Genomic DNA, 18,688 nt, shown 5'->3' on the forward strand with positions numbered 1-18,688 from the left:
TGGAACACTATGACACTGCTTTAGCATACCCAGTGACGTCCCCTGGTGTAGAGGGCAACCAACCAGATATAGTTATGGACAGCTTAACCGTTCATGGTCTTGGTTTGGTACATCCGAAGAAAGTTTTCAATTTCTACAATGAGCTTCATTCCTACTTGGCTTCCTGTGGAGTCGATGGAGTTAAGGTTGATGTTCAGAACATCATTGAGACTCTAGGGTCTGGTCATGGTGGAAGAGTTTCTCTGACCCGCAGCTACCACCAGGCACTTGAGGCTTCGGTTGCTCGAAATTTTGCTGACAATGGATGCATTTCTTGCATGTGTCACAACACTGATGGGCTCTACAGTGCCAAGCAGACTGCTGTGGTCAGAGCCTCTGATGACTTCTATCCCCGAGATCCTGCTTCACACACGATTCACATATCTTCCGTTGCTTATAACACCCTGTTCCTTGGAGAATTCATGCAACCTGACTGGGATATGTTTCACGTAAGTAAAATAATGAAGCATTTTTTATCTTATTTTGTTAGTTCGTTATGTCTTGGACATTTGGGACTGTTTGCTCTTTCCTGGATGATGATTTATGGACACTTGGTGAGGAGCCATTTCCTCGAATGTCCTCTATTCATGTACACACTCGTAAAATTTACAGTTCTATTGTTATTGTAAAACATAGTTTAAGCATAGGATTGAAACATCGTTATTTATGTATGTTCAAGATTTACAATTGCAATTTGTTTGATTTTTGTTTTCATTTTCTGGATGATGATTTATGGAAACCTAATGAGGAGCCATTTCCTCGAAGGGCCTGAGTTTAGTGTCTAGTCATGTATGTGCTCATTAACTTATGGTTATATTATAATTGTAAATATAGTTGTTGATGTATATTAGTCTATTCTTTTTGGTGGAGGCTTGAAACATCAATATTTACAATTGCAATTTGTGTGATTATCTGCAATCGTTTTGGTTGATTATGCATGACATTCAGTGTTATTAAGAAAACAAACTCATCTGTGTATATCATGATATCCTTTGCAGAGTTTGCACCCAGCAGCAGAGTACCACGGTGCAGCCCGTGCTCTTGGTGGATGTGCGATCTATGTGAGGTAATTCTATGCATCAAAGTATCAAACAAATTTATTCTATTGCCACTTCATGAGGTAGGAGTTCTAATGCATAAGTTTGGTATTTCTGTGAATAGCGATAAGCCAGGCAATCACAATTTTGACCTTCTAAGGAAGCTGGTTCTCCCTGATGGATCTGTCCTCCGTGCCAAGTTACCTGGCAGGCCTACACGTGATTGTCTCTTCGCTGATCCAGCAAGAGACAGGACAAGGTTTGTTCTATTTACTTCTCTTTATGCTTTTCCCAAGTTATGTTAAAATTGAGAGCCTCCATGAGTAAAGCTTGTGTGAATAATTCTCTTTGCAGCTTGCTCAAAATATGGAATGTCAACAATCTCTCTGGTGTGGTTGGTGTGTTTAACTGTCAAGGTGCCGGTTGGTGCAAGATTGAAAAGAAGACACGCATTCATGATTACTCTCCTGGTACCCTCAGTGGTTCTGTTCGTGCCGCTGATGTTGACGCCATTGCTCAAGTTGCTGGTGCTGATTGGAATGGAGAAACAGTAGTTTATGCTCATAAGTCAGGTACCACTACTTTGTTTACAGAAGCTAGTTTGAAGGAACACTTTAGATTGTCATGGAAGCAGCAGAGTTCTCTAATAACGTGTCAATATGATAATGGCGAAGTTTTAAGAAGAAATCTACCTGCCTTTGTTATGAATCGTAACATTAATCTCATAGTATTCCTGCTCTTCAACTTTGTAACGATATGAAACATTGACTGATTGTCAGGTGATGTTCTTCGGTTGCCAAAGGGTGCTTCAGTGCCTGTGACTCTTAAAGTTCTTGACTATGAGGTTTTCCATTTCTGTCCTCTCAAGGTTAGTCTTGCTATCACCAACATTTATTTGAACGTGAAAAGTTCCAATCATTGCAAAGGATTTTACTAACTGATAATTTTGTATAACAACAATAACAAAGCCTTTTCCCACTAAGTGGGGTAACTGATAATTTTGTACTTTGCAGGAAATTACATCCGACCTCTCATTTGCACCAATAGGCCTACTTGACATGTTCAATTCAAGTGCTGCTGTGGAGCAGGTTGAAATCCAATTGGCTTCTGACAAGAAACCTGAGCTTTCTAATGGAGAAGTTAGCGAGAACCGATCCCGAATTGCAACAATTGGTCTCAAAACCAGAGGATGTGGAAGGTTTGGAGCATACCGTTCCCAGCGGCCGCTGAAGTGCACTGTTGACAATGCCGAGACCAACTTCGAGTATGACTCTGCATCTGGATTAACGACGATTACCATCCCGGTACCAGAAAAAGAGATGTACAGATGGTCAGTAGAGATCCAAGTGTAAGTGGTCTGATCTGATATGAAGAGTTTAGCTATTAGGACATTGTCTTGCATGTGAAGAGATGATGATGTGTGGTTAAGCAAGATGGATTGAGAGACTCAAGTGCCTGGGAAGTAACTAGATTATCCAATAATGTTGTAGTTTTCCAGTTTCATAAGTTATGTTGCTAAGAAAGAGTGGCCAATGTTGTAGTGTTCTGGTTTCTCTTTATTAATAGAAGTGCCTATCTTTCCTACTTGTATCGTGTTTCCTTCTTTATGTTTTCTTGAGAGACAATTGATGCAGTTGTAGATTGGTTAAGCGTTCATCTTTGCACTCAAGGTTTCGAAATCAATACATCATTCTCCGGATATCACTACTTTTGGATATGTAGGATAATAAGATATAGGCGAGAGTGCGTGAACCGGTGGCTCAATACGTGGTTCACGTGTTTGGTCATTTAAACTTTACACGTGAACAAGGCATGTGAGTCACGAATGTATCAAAATTCTCTCAAAATATCAAATAAATTATAAAAATATTGAAGTTAAAAAAATATAGATTAATATCGATTGATCATGTAGCATATGGAGGCCGTGGGATTTATGGATTTGATCACGTCTGGTGATAAAATTAGTCTTCAAAGTCCACCACGAGATTAAGAGATTGGATAGTCCCTTGTGAGTTGACCGAGTGTCGAGCGTGCAGAGTATTTGAAGGATTAATCTCAACAAGAACTCATTGAGTGATGTAAGCCATTTGTTAGATCAGTTGGGTCCACGCCGTCGGCCGGGACCCAAACTCCATCATGTACCTGAGGCTCACCCCCGTCTGCGGTGTGGTCGGAACAGAAAACCAGATGGACTCCACGGTGTGGTTGTAACAGAAATTCAGATGGAGGAGTTATTTTTCAGTTGCATTTGGGATTAGTTACTGCATTGCATTTGGGATTAGTTCATTCCATTTCCAGCTGCATTTTCCTTTCTCTTTGGTGCTTCTGAGAATTGGATTTGAGCATTACATCATTAACTTGAATGACAAATAACAAAGTTTTCACTCTGCCTAAGTCTTCCGGGCTTGAAATCAAGAAGTTGATTACTGTTTAGTAAAAATTTTATTATATTTTGTTATGGGATGGGTCAAAATTTGACTTAGCGGGCAACCTTTCTTCTATTTAAATGCTGAATTGGCTCATAGTTTTACCTTGTTTGATGACGCTGAAATCTCCGACTGTCGGAATTACTAGATCGGAGAATACCGCTTCTAAAAGACTTGAGTTTCCAAGAAACAAATAAGCAAGCAAAATAGTCAAGCAAGGTTGATTCAAAGTGTGACTGATAAGGAACGAGTTTGATGTAAATAAGGTTGATTAAATTGGAGTAATATTACAATAAATCAAACATGTTTCTATTCGCATCTCGAGAAATTCATAGCCATTCAAAATAAACATTTTGAACATGAGAAATCTTTGGCCAATCTTCTCCTGTGTTGCGCTGGCATCTCCTCTCCAAATCAGGGCAAGCTACAATCCTAACCTCTGTTAAGGCAGTGAGGCGATGCATCTCATCTGGCAAAGACAACAGTTTGGGACATGAACCGAGCGTAAGCCGTCTAAGCGATGTGAAACTTGTCAACCACCCAGGTAATGCCTCCAAATTCTCACAATCCCCAATAATCAAGACTCGTAGTGTGTTTGTGCATCCTTGAAACCATTCAGGCAATGCCACCATTCGTGGTACTTCTAAAATCCCCAATGTTTGGAGCCTTAGTGGAATTACCTGATAGTTTTCCATCACCAAATCAAGTTGTTTGCAATCGCCTATCATCAGAGTACGTAACGACGCGAGATAACTCGTATCACGCGGCAAACACGTTAGATTACTACACTCCCAAATAGAAAGATATCGAAGTGATGTCAAGCATCCCACTCCATTCTCTGGAAAACTTGATTGTTTTGTCGTTATTACAAGCCATCTGAGGCTGATCAAGTTTCTCATGTCTCTAGGGAACTCTTCAAGACTCACACATCCACGGAGAACCAGAGTTTGCAAGCTCTGCAGCTTACAAATTAAATTGGGTAGTGCGGTGATTCTTTCATTTCCCGCCAAGTTCAGGCATCTCAAATGCTTCAAAGAACCAATGGAACTCGGCAACAATTCGCAAGGTGAATCGTATAAGCTAAGCACCCGCAGATATTTGAATCTTGAAATGCAAGTGCAGAGGAAGGATTTACCAATATTTTCACGACTCCTTACTAAGATAGTCCGCACTTTACTCAACTTTTGCAAGTTTGTTGAAATATTTTGGCCACTTTTCAAAAATGTTAGATGTCTAACATTTTCAGAGATGCGTTTGGTGCCTGCAGAGTCTACTGTCAAACTCTCACCTTGTGCAACTGATTGTACAAGGTCATGGATGAGATCATGCATATCAAATTGATAGAAGAAAGCGTAATCCTTAACATTTTGAAAGAAAGATCTGTCCCATAACTCTTTGAAATAAAGCTCACCAACATCTTCCAACTCCATATCCCCATGTTCACGAGATTCAAGGATTCCATGTGCCATCCAATTCTCGATCAAATCCATGGTACTAAATCCAATGTAATTCTTTGGAAGAATTGAACAGCTGGCAAGGCATAGCTTCAAATGAGAGGGCAATTGAGTATAACTGAGTCTCAAAGCAGGTAGAATGTGACCATCTCCATCTCGTTCTAATTCCCATATCTCAGAATCTTTAATCAATTTCCATTGACGCTCATCAGTCTTTGAGTAAAGTTGACTCCCTAAGGTTTTCACAGCTAAGGGAACCCCTCCGCACTTTCTTACAATATCTTTTCCCATTTCATAGAGGCTTGGATGCTGCCTTTCTTGTCCTTCTTTAAATGCACACTTTACAAACAAAGACAAACAATCCTCAAAAGAGAGAAGGTCTAAATTTATGCTTTCAACCGTGCACATGATTGAAGCAACTGAGCTATTTCGTGTCGTCACCAAAACCTTAGTTCCTACCTTGGCCCCCTCTGTCAACATATCTCTCAACTGGCACCATTTGTTACGATCTTCGTTCCACACATCATCCAAGACAAGCAGAAATTTCTTATCCTTTAAAGCATCTCGGAGTTGTTCTTGCAACTGATGCGGAGACAACCCTTCACTGATCTTTGTACCTGATGCAGAGCGAAGGATCTCTTTGGCCAATCTAGTGATATCAAAGTCCACTGACACTTTCGTCCACATTCGTAATTTAAAGCTCCCAACGACTCTGTCATCATTGTACACCAAATTGGCAAGTGTGGACTTCCCTAAACCTCCCAATCCCACTATAGGAATAACAGAGACATTCCCATTATCCCCACCTTGATGATCATCGCCTTGTACCATTAGAAGATCAACAACTTTATTTTTTTCTGTTTCTCTACCAATAACCTTCGAAGAAGTGACAAGGTAGTCGGTCGTATTCCTATTCTCCCTTAGATTATCACTAATTTGATGATGATGGTGATCAGGGCGAAGATCAGCAAATTTCTTATCATCTTTAAGCTGATGTAACCGCTCTCTTATGTCCTTAATTTCATGACCTACTCTCAAGCGGAATGCAACAGGATTAGAGCGGGAAAAGAAACGGCATACCTTTCTGGTTGTGCCACTGACACGAACCACTTGCCTTCGCAAAGCTTCGCACTCAAACTCGTCCAACAGATCCTCCGCATCAAGGAACACATCTTTAAGTTGTCGTAGCCAACTGCGTAGGCCACTGTTACGTGCTTGCTTCTCTTCGGCATCCAAGAGCACGTCTCTGATTGTGGACATGGTGCGTCCAAGTTTCTGCAGATCCGCTTGAACACCCCACGCCAAGCAAATCTCCTCAGAAGCAATGGAGCTGAGCCTTTCAATGAGTTTGGCTGCCAACGGAAATGCAAGATCGGCCATCTTTCTTTCTTTCTTGCCGAGGTGAGTGCAGGGGAATTGAGATAGTATGAATAATGATGATGATGCTTCCTTATGATAAGTAGTCTAATGGCCAAGCACATTATGAGTTCACCTAACTTCTTGATGATGATGCATCCTTGTGATAAGGTATGTAAAAATCCAATGAGTTCCAGCTGGTTTCTTATCGTAAGAAATTGAGTTGTCCAAGCACGTTATGAAAAAACAAATACATTATTTACGAATCTAAAATATACAATGAACGGTGGGTCTAATGGCCCAGTTACAGCTGGTTTTTTTTTTAAATTTCTTTTGTAAAATTGAGCAAAAATGGTACTTAACAAAAATTCATTTAAAATATACAATGAATGGACATAATTTACGAATCTCCGAATTCTCAATCTTGTTGGATGTAATCTTGTGTAGTTTGGCAGAAGATTGAAGAAACAAATACATTATTTTATATTGTCTTCTCCGCGTCCAAATAAGCAGGGATAGGTCCCAAGGTATGAATAAACAAATACATTATTTTATACATACTTTCGCAAAGTTTGTCGTATACTGAACAAATTTTCATCGAAAGCTGTCCAATTATCAACCTGGGGCCACAAAAACGAACAAAAGCCTCTTAAAAGAAGGTCATTTGCTGCTTTTGTATGTCCAAAAAATAAAAGGTTTGATTGAGGGACACCATCACGTGAATGGAGCACATGCCAGCCCATTCCACTCATAATACTAGCAGATGTGCACATATTTTATGTGTGTAAATAATTTTATTTTATTTTTTATTTTTTTTATTAAGAAATGTAATTAGTTTTTAAAATTTTAAAAAGAGTATGAAAAAATGATGGTAGGACAATTTATTTTAATAAGTGCATATTTTATCTTAATATTACATAATTATTGTTTTGTTCTCTTTATGTAAATATTGTGTATAAAAAGTGAGGGTAAACTAAGAAAAATAGGAATATGATTGTCTTTTCTCAAAATATACGAAATTATTATTTTGCTCTCTTTATGTAAGTATTGTGTATCAAAAATGAGGGCCAAATAGAAAAAAAGGGGGCAAAAGATACAAAATTACAATTTTACCCTCCTTATATAAGTATTGTGTATCAAAAATGAGGGCAAAATAGGAAAAAATGGTGAAAATTTGACAATGAAAGTTCTCTTAATAATAGTATAGATTACGATGCATGTGTCGGTTATCGAATAACTGATACAAAATACTCGTCAAATTTCAAATTCCAAAATTCTCAAGTGGTACAAAACCAACCAATCAAATCCGAATTCAAAAACTCTCATATGTTACAAAGCCACACCATTCAAATTTAAATAAATCCATTTTATGAACCATGCATATTTGATTTCGTCAAGGATAAACATGCAATTTAAAGATTTAATCTAGATGCAACCATACAATGATACTCAAATCTCCAAGTTACTATTTATTCATATTGAAATCAAAGGATTTTTCTTTTTTAACAAATGATTGTAATTAATAGACGCATAATCTAGAATGAATAGAACTTAAACTAGTAAAACCCTCCTCAAAAGATGAACGAGGGTAAAATTGTGTCAAACAACTATTTGTTATATTTCCTGTACAATTTTTGCTCAACACGTCAATTCCTCAATTAGCTGTTATATTTTGTTTATCTCATGTCTAAGAAAGAGGTCTGTGAATACTAAAATAAATGACATTGCATTTACGAATCTAAAATATACAATGAACGGTGGGTCTAATGGCCCAGTTACAGCTGGTTTTTTTTTTTAATTTCTTATGTAAAATTGAACAAAAATAGTACTTAACAAAAATTAATCTAAAATATATAATGAATGGACATAATTTACGAATCTTCGAATTCTCGAGAATCTTGTTGGATGTAATCTTGTCTAGTTTGGCAGAAGATTGAAGAAACAAATACATTATTTTAAATTGTCTTCTCTGCGTCAAAATAAGCAGGGGATAGGTCCCAAAGCATGAATAAACAAATACATTATTTTATACATACTTTACCAAAGCTTGTCGTATATTGAACAAATTTTCATCGAAAGCTGTCCAATTTTCAACCTGGGGCCACAAAAACGAACAAAAGCCTCTTAAAAGAAAAAGGTCATTTGCTGCTTTTGTGTGTCCAAAAAATAAAAGGTTTGATTGAGGCACAACATCAGAGCAACTCCATCCCTATCCACTTTGCGCCAGCACCCAACCCATTTATCCACTTAATTGAACAGTAACAGACTCAATGAACAGTAATAGGCCAAAGCATCTTCACCAAAAAAAAAAAATGTGCTGGCACCTAGTCTAAAAATACGCTAGCACAAACGATCTCCACCCCTACAAAATGCGCTGGCACCCAGTCCATTTAAAATATTAAATAATTTTTTTATAAAATAATAAAAAAAATAGTTTTAATTTCGGATAGGATTTTTAACCAATCTCGTCACGCCACGTGTCATTATCCGAACGTACTATTTTTTGAATAGATTTCCGCTAAGATGGAAGATGAGGGTTAGGTATTTATAGAAAAAAAAAAAAAAATTTTAAAATTTTTCTGTATTTTTTTAAAAAAATTTGACATTTTTTAATTAATTTTTAATAATTTTTAATGTTGTAATTAATCTGGACCGTTGATCTGTGATCGGACGGTCCAATTTAAAATTTAAATTTAAATTTTTTTTACCGTTGGAAATCCAACGGCCTACAAAAACTAGCCGTTGGAAATCCAACGGCTCTGAGGAGGGCCATGTAGCCCTTTGACAGAGTCAGTCCACTTGCCCTGCACCGCGGGCCCCACTGCTGCAGACGCTGTCTGCTACTTGCTGGTTCCACCGCGTGTGTTGCACGCGCCAGCACACGGACCGGCCTCTGGGTCTGTCCATTTTGGGCTGGCCTCTTGACTGGCACGGGCTGGGTGCCAGCCTATTTTCCGGGCTGGAGCTGATGGACACAGTGCCGGGCCATTTTCTTCACTTGGTGCCGGGCCATTTACATAGGGCTGGACTTGCTCTCACGTGAATGGAGCACAAGCCAGCCCCCATTCCACTCGCAATACTAGCAGATGTACACATACTTTATGTGTGTGAATAATTTTATTTTTTTTTATTAAGAAGTGTAATTAGTTTTTAAAATTTTAAAAAGAGTATGAAAAATGATGGTAGGACAATTTATTTTAATAAGTGCATATTTTATCTTAATATTACATAATTACTGTTTTGTCATCCTTATGTATGCCTGGCAATTCCTGACACGACCCGATAACCCGACACGACACGAAACGAAATTAACAGGTGTTCGGGTCGACACGATAACGAATCGGGTCGTTATCGGGTAACCCGATAAGCACCTGTTAAGAAAACGGGTTGATTCGGGTATACACGTAGGTAATACGATACACGATTGTAGACATCAAAATTTCGGTGAAATGAATGTTGACCAATAATTAAAATTTCAACGCTCACGTATCACATAAATTTTACATGTAGCGTGTGACTCAACGAAAAATCGAAATAAATTGGAAAAGTTATCAAATAGGACACGTGTCAATACCTGGCAGAAATGATTTATTTCATCTGATTATTTAAATCCAAAAATCAAGTTTTGGAATTCTATAAATAGGAGGCCAAAGACATTCATTTAGGGGGAAGGAAGAAGGAAAAGAAGGAAGAAGGAAAAGAAGGAAGAAAGAAAGGAAGAAGCCTTGAAACTCTAAAGCTCTCAAGCAAATCCCGAAGGATCAAGAAAGCACTCTTCGTTCTTCGTCAAATCCACCTTCAAGATCAAGCCCCGACGGCCCTTGAAGAACTTCCACCAACTCAAGATCAAGCCCCGACGGCCCTTGAGGAAAGTGTTCATCGTTCATCATCCGTTCAATTCAAGATCAAGCCCCGACGGCCCTTGAAGAACTTCTACCAACTCAAGATCAAGCCCCGACGGCCCTTGAAGAAAGTGTTCATCGCTCATCATCCGTTCATCCTAAGATCAAGCCCCAACGGCCCCTTTGGATCAAGAACCTCAACAAATCCACACATCCAATCAACCTTCAAGATTAAGCCCAGAAGCCCTTGAAGATCCGCTCATCCATCAACCTTCAAGATCAAGCCCTAACGGCCCTTGAAGAACTTCCACCAACTCAAGATCAAGCCCCGACGGCCCTTGAAGAAAGTGTTCATCGTTCATCATCCATCAACCTTCAAGATCAAGCCCCAACGGCCCTTGAAGAACATCAACCAACCTTCAAGATTAAGCCCAAAAGCCCTTGAAGATCCGCTCATCCGTTCACCTTCAAGATCAAGCCCCAACGGCCCTTGAAAAACTCCCACCATTCTTCAAGATCAAGCCCAACGCCCCTTGAAGATTCATTCATCAACTGTTCATCCTCAGATCAAGCCCCCGACGGCCCTTTGGATCAGCAACTCATCCACAAACCTACACCCTACGAAGATAGAATCAGAGGACCAAATTACAAAGAGATTGTAACCCCAAAATCATTAATACAAAATATATATTTTGTACACGTATTCTTGTCGCTTGTTTCAGGAATTTCTCGTGTTTACAAATTTGGCACGCCCAGTGGGACAATCTCTACCTCTCATCTCTATCCTCAAGTCATTGAAAAACGCAAATGGCATCAAGAAAGGATCAAGCTGTTCCTGCAATCAAAGCAAAGAACAAGAACATCATCGCTGCAAGTGGTGATATTTCGGGCATCATAACCCGAAGTAAGGCAAGAGATCTTTTTGCCGTGGTTTCCGCCCCTGCATTAACTCTGTCAAAGGAACAAGAGCACCTGAGGTACGAGCCTGTGATCACCCTAGCCTCGCTAAGGGCATCAAAAGGGGAGAGCCCGAGGAAATACTCAGAGTCCTTACTCTCCGACGCTGATTCGAGCGGCAGTACAACCATGCAAGTCATGACCACTGGAGCAACTTCAATCGAGGAGCAGCTAGCTCAGATGAATGAAGCAATCGCAAAGCTCACACGAACTGTGGAAGAGAAGGACTTGCAGATTGCTGCACTTGTCAACCAACTAGATGCGCTGCCCGACGTGAAAGTCGACCCAATTGTTGGCCTATTAAAGAAAGAAGTCGACGAAGAAGAGGAGCCACCAGCGGAGAAAGTCGAAGAGAAGCCGAAGCTAGACCAGGCAACGACATCCATGGGATCTCTCTCTATCCAGCAGCTACAGGAGATGATCGCAAACACTATCAAGACACAGTACGAAGGAAGCTCGCATGACTCCGTACTGTACTCAAAGCCTTACTCCAAAAAGATTGATGCTTTGAAGATGCCAAGGGGTTATCAGCCCCCAAAATTCATGCAGTTCGATGGAAAAGGCAACCCGAAGCAACATGTCGCCCATTTCATTGAAACTTGCAACAATGCTGGGACAGAGGGAGACTACCTCGTCAAACAGTTCGTGCGTTCGCTGAAAAGTAACGCTTTTGACTGGTACACTGACCTCGAACCTGAGTCTATCAACAGTTGGGACCAGCTAGAAAGGGAATTCCTCAACCGTTTCTACAGCACTCGTCGTACTGTAAGCATGCTAGAGCTGACCAGCACGAAACAGTGGAAAGATGAACCTGTCGTCGACTACATAAATAGATGGCGTTCTTTAAGTCTGGATTGCAAAGATCGGCTTTCTGAAACCTCTGCCATTGAGATGTGCGTTCAAGGCATGCAGTGGGGACTACACTACATCCTTCAAGGCATCAAACCACGAACATTTGAGGAGTTAGCCACCCGCGCCCATGATATGGAGTTAAGCATCACCCGTCATGGGAAGAAAGAACAGATCGCCGACTACAAGAATGACAAAGTTTTGGGGCCAAAGGTGGATAAGGCTACGTGGAAACCCACCAAGGAAGCAATAGCGGTCAACACAACTCCAGTCAAAATCCCTACACGAAGCAAGGCGATTCAAACCGAAGCTTTTCGTGATCAAGAGATACGTAGACGCACTTTGAAGGAGCTTGAGGAGAAGAGTTATCCATTCCCCGACTCTGACGTGGTTGCCATGTTGAAAGACTTGCTTGACAAAAAGGTGATCGACCTACCTGAGTGCAAACGGTCAGAAGATATGAACCGTACTGACAGTCCAAGGTACTGTAAATTCCACCGCTTCATTAGTCATCCGACAGAAAAGTGCTTTGTGCTAAAAGATCTCATCATGAAGTTGGCTCAGAAAGGGATCATCGAGCTAGATCTTAATGATGTGGTGAAGACAAACTATACCACCGTCACTTCTAGCTCTTTGAACTCAAAATCTTCACCTCAACCGCTGGGGGCATGCTCCAAAACCATGTCAGTTAAGTCAAGTGAAGTTGAAGGATGGACTTATGTCACTCCAAAGAAAATGCACAAGAAACATAGGTCTCCTCCACAAGTTCGCCAATCGGAAAGGGGGCAAAGCAGCTACCGTCAACCTTCAAAGCTACATGAAAGTGTTGAGGATGATGAAGTTATGACACAAAGATCGTCCGTTGCCATCACGATGCGCGATTTCTTCCCCAAAGACTTCTTCAATCACTCAGTTAAGACTCCTTGCTATAAGGATTGCAAGGAATGCCTCTCTAAGATTGTTTGACAAATTCAAAAAGCTCCTCGTTCGCACGAGCCTAAAAGGCGACAACCAAAGCTTCTTGCCCGCATGAGCATAAAAGGCGACAACAAACGCTCCTTGCCTGCATGAGCTGAAAATGCAAACGGCACCAAGATGCTCCTGGCCCGCAAGAGCATAAACTGTGTACGGCACCAACAAAAAATATATGTATTTGAACTACGTTATGACTTAATCTTTTCTTTGGAAGGGTACGTAGGCAGCTCGAACATTCAACTTCGAGTTCAGTCACATCAAAATAAAAAAATTAAATTAGGTTTTATTAAATGTTTGACTATCGAAAGTCAATTTCATTACAAATGCAACAATATTCTGAGTAAAAAAAAAAAAAAAATACATATGTTACTATGTATTAGAAAAAAAATATATATTCTCTACTATATATATATAAAAAAATATATATATAAAAAAAAAAAAAAAAAAAAAGAAAGCAAAATGTCGACAAGCCCAAAATGGTGGGCTGGATTGTTGTGTTGAGGACGAAGGTCCATATACCCAAATCCAGGCCCGACGCTCTCTCTCTCTCTCTCTTCACAGTCACCTACCCTCCTCCCCGGTCAGACTTAAATCAGCAAGAAAACCAGCATTTTCTCAGGAAACAAACAACCAGTCGACCTCTCCAAAGTAATTTTGATCGTCTTTGCTCGAAGCCATGGCTTGTTCCAGCTTCGCGAAGCTTAATGCGTCGTCGTCTCAGTGGATCGGACAGCAGTCCTTCACTCAACGCCCAGGATCATTAAGATGTAGCCGCACTCTCTCTGTAATTTCCTCCGACGAGTCTTCTGACGTTTCGGTGAAATTAGGGAGGCTGTCAGTTGGATCGGCCAAGATGGAAGTGAATCTCAACAGAACTTAGCTCCTCCAAGAAAAAGTTTAAGTAGACCCAGTTCTGCAGCTAGGCCTTCAAGGCTTTCAGTTTCGCAATCCGAGAGTAACCATTCGTCCAGACCTGCTAGAAGCAGTTCGGTGACTCGCTCTGCGACCTCTGCCTCAGTATACAACAACTATTCCTCCAACAGATCCTCGAATATCCAATCCCCTGTGACCAATTCGAAGTCGCCTTCCAAGCCGTCGAGCTCTGGATCGCCAATCGAGCAGTCTCCTAGTTGAAAACTCCCTTGGCGGCTCAATTCATCGCAATTATGATCTCCTCCGACCGTTGACCGAAGTCTCAACCACAATCACAGTCCCCACCACTACTCTCTCCTCGTCACCTTCTCTCTCCTGATCGTCTCGCGTGCGCAATCAGACGGTGCAGATCCTCTGATCAGGCAAGTGGTGGACGACGGCGGTGAGTCCCACCACCACCACGACGACGCTCTCAGAGCCGAGCACCACTTCTCGCTCTTCAAGTCCTTCGTTGTCCAGCAAGGAGGAGCACGACTACAGGTTCGACGTGTTCAAGGCCACACCTTCGAGCGCGCCGCAGCTAGTGGATCCGACAGCAAGGATGATGCCAACCCGCCATCTGCGAGTCGTCCGCATGGCATACGCACGCTTTCCGATCTGAATCGGCCGGCAAAGAGCGGGTCCGATAGTGACTCCAATGAACCCCAGGAGTATTACACTGGTGGTGAGAAAAGTGGAATGCTTGTCCAAGACCCTACCAAAGGCAGCTGGTGCTCTTTCAATTAAGATTGATGGTCCAATTGCAGGAAAAAGACCTAGGGATTTGCTAAATTCGAAGGCTATAAAGTATATGCAATCTGTTTTTTTTTTTCGATTAAAGATGCAATTAGTAAGAAGGAATCTCGGGAGCTCAATGCTCTATTCGGCATTACAGTCACACAGGCTCGTGATTTCTTTAACAGTCAACGGTCGAGAGTTAGAAAACTAGTACAGTTGTCAAGGGAAAAGGCCTTGAAATCCGGTGAACTCCACGGTGCCAATTGCTGCAGAAGTTCTGAAGCAGAAGGGTGTTTATAACCATAAAAAGCTCTTTGGTGTTTCTACCTTGGATGTTGTGAGGACAAACACATTTGTTGCTCAGAAGAAGAATCTGAAACTGATTGATGTTGATGTCCCGGTTGTTGGAAGACATGCTGGGATAACTATTCTGCCCCTGCTATCCGAGACAAAACCCTCAGTCAGCCTCACTGACGAAGAAGTTGAACAACTAACTGTTAGGATCCAAAATGCTGGAACTGAGGTTGTAGAGGCAAAGGCAGGTGCTGGGTCCGCGACATTGTCAATGGCATATGCAGCAGCCAGATTTGTTGAGTCATCTCTGCGGGCACTGGACGAGGAGAAGAGCTCCACCGCCGGATTCGATAGCTTGAAGGTGGACCTGATCATCTGGGATTCTACAAAATCACAAAACAACATGTGCACAGACAAGCTTCCCACTGTCGCCGTGAGACCTCTTGCGTTCACCACCCTGTGAATTTCCGATCAAATCCAAGAGCTCTGCTCCCCTTTTTCTGCAACAAAAGAACATGAAGTCAGTAAGAGAGGTTAAGAGAAAGTGACGGAACATGACAAGGCACTTCTTCCTCTCCATCCATGCAGCTCCTCGCCTGCAAGTCCCTCAGCTTCACTCTGGCCACCGTGGTCAAAATCAACGAAGAGCTTCATGGACCGCTGTCAAACGACTAGCCGGTCTTCAAACTCGACGCCTTACACTCTGCCTCAAGATCTGGCTGCTTCTGCACCTTCGCCATGGCTGCTGCCCTTGAATGTGATCAACAAAATCAAAGTTTGTCAACTCACATCCAAAGATCTCATCCGTCTGCTTGCCTCTGCTGCTGCCTTTGAATGTGATTGACAAAATCAAAGTTTGTCAACTCACACCCAAAGATCTCCTCCGTCTTCTCTGGGACTCGCCTGGGTTTTCACCCACGAACTCAATCTTACAGATGGCCATATAAAGAAAAAAAAATGATGATGCGGGGAAGCATCTTTCAAAAGAATAATTAAAAAAAAAAAAAAAAAAAAAAAAAAAACAATGATGATGCTTCTGGCACCATCTGAAATATATATATATATATATATATATATATAATTATAAAGGCTTCAGGCGTGAAGGCAAAAGAAAAAAAAAAGGGTGGCAATGATGATGTTGGGAAACATCTTTCAAAAAGAATAATAATAAAAAAAAAAGATAGCAATGATGATATTGGGAAGCATCTTTCAAAGGCAGCATCAGCTGCCAATTGTTTAAATTAGCAAAATTGGAAGATGCAAGGCAGTGAGCAAAATACAGTGGCCATGCAGTGGCCTATATGCGTGTGTGTGTACAAGTTTTGGAATTAAAAGTAAAGAAAGTAATGAAGGTCATCATTCATGTGTGGACATATTTGTTATATACAAGTTGTAATTTTGTAGAGTTTGAAACTCACACGGTGCCAGGCACACCGAGAGCAATTACAAGTGCGAAAAAAAAAATGTATCTAACAAAGAAAGAGGAAGATAGAGCCTTCACAAAGGTCGTTCACGTGAAGCCCCACTACTTGGCCAAACTCCAGGAGCCGGAGGCACCGAAGATAGATCATTCGAGGCCCCAATACTTGGTGGAACGCTTGATGACGCCGGAAAAATGTGCCTCTGGAAGAAAGACGCAAGCCTTTGACGGTCACTTTGAATGCGACCTTGAGATTCTTGCATCTCATCAAGCTTCCTCTTCATGCCCGACGAATAGTTATTTGCAAGCACATGCAAACTTCTATTCTCGTACTTAAGCTGTTTAATCTCCTGCTTAAGATCTTCCACCTCTGCCATCAATGATTCCACTTGACGGGACCGAGCAAGCAGGTGTTGGCCCATGTTGGACACAGAACCCGCACACTGAACACTAAGAGCGAGGGACTCTTGAACGGCCAGCTCATCGGACCGTCCTGACAGCAGCCTACTATCTTTTGGAGTAAGGAGGTTCCTAGCTACTATTGTAGCTGTTGTGGCGTCCTGCATCACGGAGTCTTCACCTGTAAGAGGACCGTTAGAAGATAAGAAAGAAGGACACCATACATTACCTTGAAGCGACGCAACCGGATCACTGCTGAGACTCAATTCTAAGCTAAGGTTCGATGGGTTAGCCATTTTTCAAAGGTGTTAAAAGAGATGGGTGGATGGGGTTAAAACTCAAAAGGCCGGAGATGATTTTCAGGAAGGAGCAACCTTCAAAGTGTGCATGTTAGAGGTGATCAATACCTCTATAAAAAGGAAGAGGCGTTTGCTAAGAAATCAAAGAGGCGTTGGTTCAGAAATCGAAGGGCCGCTTATTCAAAAGTGAAGAGACATCGCTCTGCAAATCTCAAAAGCTGGATTTTCCGGCGTAAGTTAGGCGACGCTTTCTCGGCTTTCCAGAAAACGCGTTCAACTTTGTCAAAAGATCTTCGACAAAGTTGAAAACACGTGGAGGCTGGCGACGCTTTCGCGGCTTTTCAGAGCACGGGTGCCACTTTGTCAAAAGATCACGTGGAGGTCATCATCGCAGCTACACATCTTTAGCTGACAAGCGCAAAGTTCGGCGATGCTTTCTCTGCTTTTCAGAAAACGCGTGCAGCTTTGTCAAAAGAGGCGCTCGTTCAGAAATCGAAGAGGCGTCGTTCAGAAATCAAAGAGGCGTATTCAAAGATCGAAGAGTCGTCACTATTTCAAAAAGCCGGATTTGCGGGATCAAAACGTTTGTCGACAAGGGTAAAAGAGCAGTACCACCACTTGCTATTGGGAAATCCCTATATATGTCGACCTTCATCTTTTATGGCAAGGCAAACCTGCAAACAAGAAAAAAAAATGCCCAACTCTTCCTCACCTCCGAGAGTACACTCCCAGCAAAGCATCTCAAAATGCTCAGTTTTCTTCCTCTCCGGGAATACCCTTGCAAACAAATGACACCAAGGCAAAAGTATCTCATATCATCAAGGGCAAAAGCAAAGGTATCTCATATCATGCTTTTCCCCTATCTTTTCCTTTGCCCTTGTTCTCACCTGCCAGGACAAGGACAGAGAAAGCAATATGTCGGAACCTCCACTCAAACTTGCGCTGCCACCAAGAAGTGATGGTCCATTCAAATGCAAGGTTTGCATTCAACTCCTGCATCAGCAACAAATAGTACAAGAGAAGATGCTAAATCTGCATAAGGAAATACCACTTCTGCAAAGGGGAGCAAGTAAGGCAAGTGAAAATGATGCATTGAAGCATGTGGAGACAAGCTACGACTGCATATGCTGAGCTATCCTCTAACCCTCTTCAATACGAATTGGAGAGATTGAACAAAGAAACAGAAAAAAAAGGAGTAAGCTCAGACCTTCGGGGAAGACCAAAAGAAGCCCAGTTCAAGAGTAGCACAAAGGAAAATCAACGATAGGGGGAGACCAAAAGAATCCTCCAGCCCAGTTCAAGATCAAGCCTCGATGGCCCTTGAAGAAATCACAAGTCTGATTCAAAATCAAGTGTTCACCACCCTTGAATCAAATTCAACTCCAGATCAAAGGAGTAAGTTCAAACCTTCGGAGGAGACCAAAAGAATCCTCCAGCTCAGTTCAAGAGTAAGCCTACGGAAAATCAACGATTGGAGGAAACCGGAAAATCTTCCAGTCGAACTCAAGATCAAGCCTCGATGGCCCTTGAAGAAATTTCCAGCCCAATTCAAGATCAAGCCTCGACGGCCCTTGGGTTGACATCTACATTAAGGGACTTCAAAACGCATCTTCTACACGTGACAAGCACATGTCTACGACGTGCCTTGAAGTGGGGGCATTTGTAGACATCAAAATTTCGATGAAATGAAT

At 41.6% G+C, this 18,688-nt stretch overlaps 2 protein-coding genes across 2 annotated transcripts; one reads left to right on the plus strand and one right to left on the minus strand.

Moving 5' to 3' along the window:
- Positions 1–5: 5 nt before the first annotated feature.
- LOC103965532 (probable galactinol--sucrose galactosyltransferase 2) lies at positions 6–2,660 on the plus strand (the record flags this gene model as incomplete). Its single annotated transcript, XM_048591454.1, has 6 exons — positions 6–488; positions 1,038–1,105; positions 1,201–1,335; positions 1,431–1,648; positions 1,856–1,944; positions 2,090–2,660. Coding segments are annotated over 6 exons (1,332 nt in total), but the record flags the coding sequence as incomplete, so codon positions are not given.
- A 1,171-nt stretch (positions 2,661–3,831) lies between these two features.
- LOC103965549 (putative disease resistance protein RGA1) lies at positions 3,832–6,336 on the minus strand. Its single transcript, XM_009378614.2, has one exon. The coding sequence runs from the start codon at positions 6,334–6,336 to the stop codon at positions 3,832–3,834; it is 2,505 nt and encodes an 834-aa protein (XP_009376889.2).
- Between the last annotated feature and the right edge of the window lie 12,352 nt (positions 6,337–18,688).

This window comes from the organism of the source record quoted next, unplaced genomic scaffold (assembly GCF_019419815.1).
Source record: "Pyrus x bretschneideri cultivar Hongxiangsu unplaced genomic scaffold, Pyrus_bretschneideri_v1 Contig335, whole genome shotgun sequence".
Taxonomy (NCBI): domain Eukaryota; kingdom Viridiplantae; phylum Streptophyta; class Magnoliopsida; order Rosales; family Rosaceae; genus Pyrus; species Pyrus x bretschneideri.

Excerpts from the sequence above, each read along its gene's own strand:
- LOC103965549 (XM_009378614.2), bottom strand. The coding sequence starts at position 6,336 with ATGGCCGATCTTGCATTTCCGTTGGCAGCCAAACTCATTGAAAGGCTC.